General features: G+C 68.5%; 1 protein-coding gene across 1 annotated transcript in view; it reads left to right on the forward strand.

Moving 5' to 3' along the window:
• RERE (arginine-glutamic acid dipeptide (RE) repeats) overlaps positions 1-1,602 on the forward strand; it is a 304,726-nt gene that overhangs the window by 297,652 nt on the left and 5,472 nt on the right. The window contains exons 20-22 of the mRNA XM_010850194.1: positions 7-428; positions 515-737; positions 983-1,591. Coding sequence (XP_010848496.1) covers positions 7-428; positions 515-737; positions 983-1,591 — 1,254 coding nt within the window. The remainder of the gene's footprint in view (positions 1-6; positions 429-514; positions 738-982; positions 1,592-1,602) is intronic.

A 1,602-nucleotide genomic window follows, 5' to 3' on the forward strand; every position in this document is an offset into this window, starting at 1 on the left:
CTCATGCCACAGAGCCAGCCACTGCCCTCGTCCCCTGCACAGCCCCCTGTGCTGACTCAGAGCCAGGGCCTGCCCCCTGCTGCTACCTCCCACCCCGCCACGGGCCTCCACCAGGTGCCCCCTCAGCCCCCGTTTGCACAACACCCCTTTGTCCCTGGGGGCCCCCCTCCCATCACCCCTCCGACTTGCCCCTCCACCTCTACTCCTCCGGCGGGATCTGGCCCCTCGGCCCAGCCACCCTGCTCTGCTGCTGTTTCTTCGGGAGGCAGCGTACCTGGGGGGGCAACCTGCCCACTCCCCACCGTCCAGATCAAGGAAGAGGCTCTGGACGATGCTGAGGAGCCCGAGAGCCCCCCTCCCCCGCCTCGGAGCCCGTCCCCTGAGCCCACTGTGGTGGACACCCCCAGCCACCCCAGCCAGTCTGCCAGGTAGAGGTCCCGGGAACCCAGGCGGGTCCAGGACAGGGGTAGCTGGGGCCTCGGCTGGGACCCAGCGAGACACCGGGCCTTTGTAGGTTCTACAAACACCTGGACCGGGGCTACAACTCGTGTGCACGGACCGACCTATACTTCATGCCTCTGGCGGGATCCAAACTGGCCAAGAAGAGGGAGGAGGCCATCGAGAAGGCCAAACGGGAGGCCGAGCAGAAGGCGCGAGAGGAGCGGGAGCGGGAGAAGGAGAAGGAGAAGGAGCGAGAACGCGAGCGGGAACGGGAGCGCGAGGCTGAGCGAGCGGCCGTGAGTCGGGAGGGCAGCCTGCTCCATGGGCATCAAGGGCTGGTCCCCGCGCCCGCCTTGAGTGGGCTACCCCCTCGCTGTCTCTCAGCACCCACCAGCCTTACTTCTGTGTCCACGATATGCTGACCCCTCTGGGTCTCCTGGTCCCCCGTCACGGCAGGTCTGGACCAGGGGTGGGGTGGGGGACCCAGTCGGTTGGGCCAGGGGCCAGGCGCCTGCCCCTCACGGCCTCTTTACTCTTGCAGAAGGCGTCCAGCTCGGCACATGAAGGCCGCCTCAGCGACCCCCAGCTTGGCGGTCCTGGCCACATGCGGCCATCCTTCGAGCCCCCGCCCACCACCATTGCGGCCGTGCCCCCCTACATCGGACCCGACACGCCAGCCCTCCGGACTCTGAGCGAGTACGCCCGGCCCCATGTCATGTCACCCACCAACCGCAACCACCCCTTCTACGTACCCCTCAACCCCACCGACCCACTGCTGGCCTACCACATGCCTGGCCTCTACAACGTTGACCCCACCATCCGTGAGCGGGAGCTGCGGGAGCGCGAGATCCGAGAGCGGGAGCTCCGGGAGCGGGAGCTGCGGGAGCGGATGAAGCCGGGCTTCGAGGTGAAGCCCCCGGAGCTGGATCCCCTGCACCCAGCCGCCAACCCCATGGAGCACTTTGCCCGGCACGGTGCCCTCACCATTCCCCCTGCCGCCGGCCCCCACCCTTTTGCATCTTTCCATCCTGGTCTGAACCCCCTGGAAAGGGAGAGACTGGCCCTGGCCGGGCCCCAGCTGCGGCCTGAGATGAGCTACCCAGACAGACTGGCGGGTGAGCGGATCCCTGCCGCGCGCATGGGCCCGCTGGCCCGCGGCCC

Source organism: Bison bison, unplaced genomic scaffold, assembly GCF_000754665.1.
Source record: "Bison bison bison isolate TAMUID 2011002044 unplaced genomic scaffold, Bison_UMD1.0 scf7180017864289, whole genome shotgun sequence".
NCBI lineage: Eukaryota > Metazoa > Chordata > Mammalia > Artiodactyla > Bovidae > Bison > Bison bison.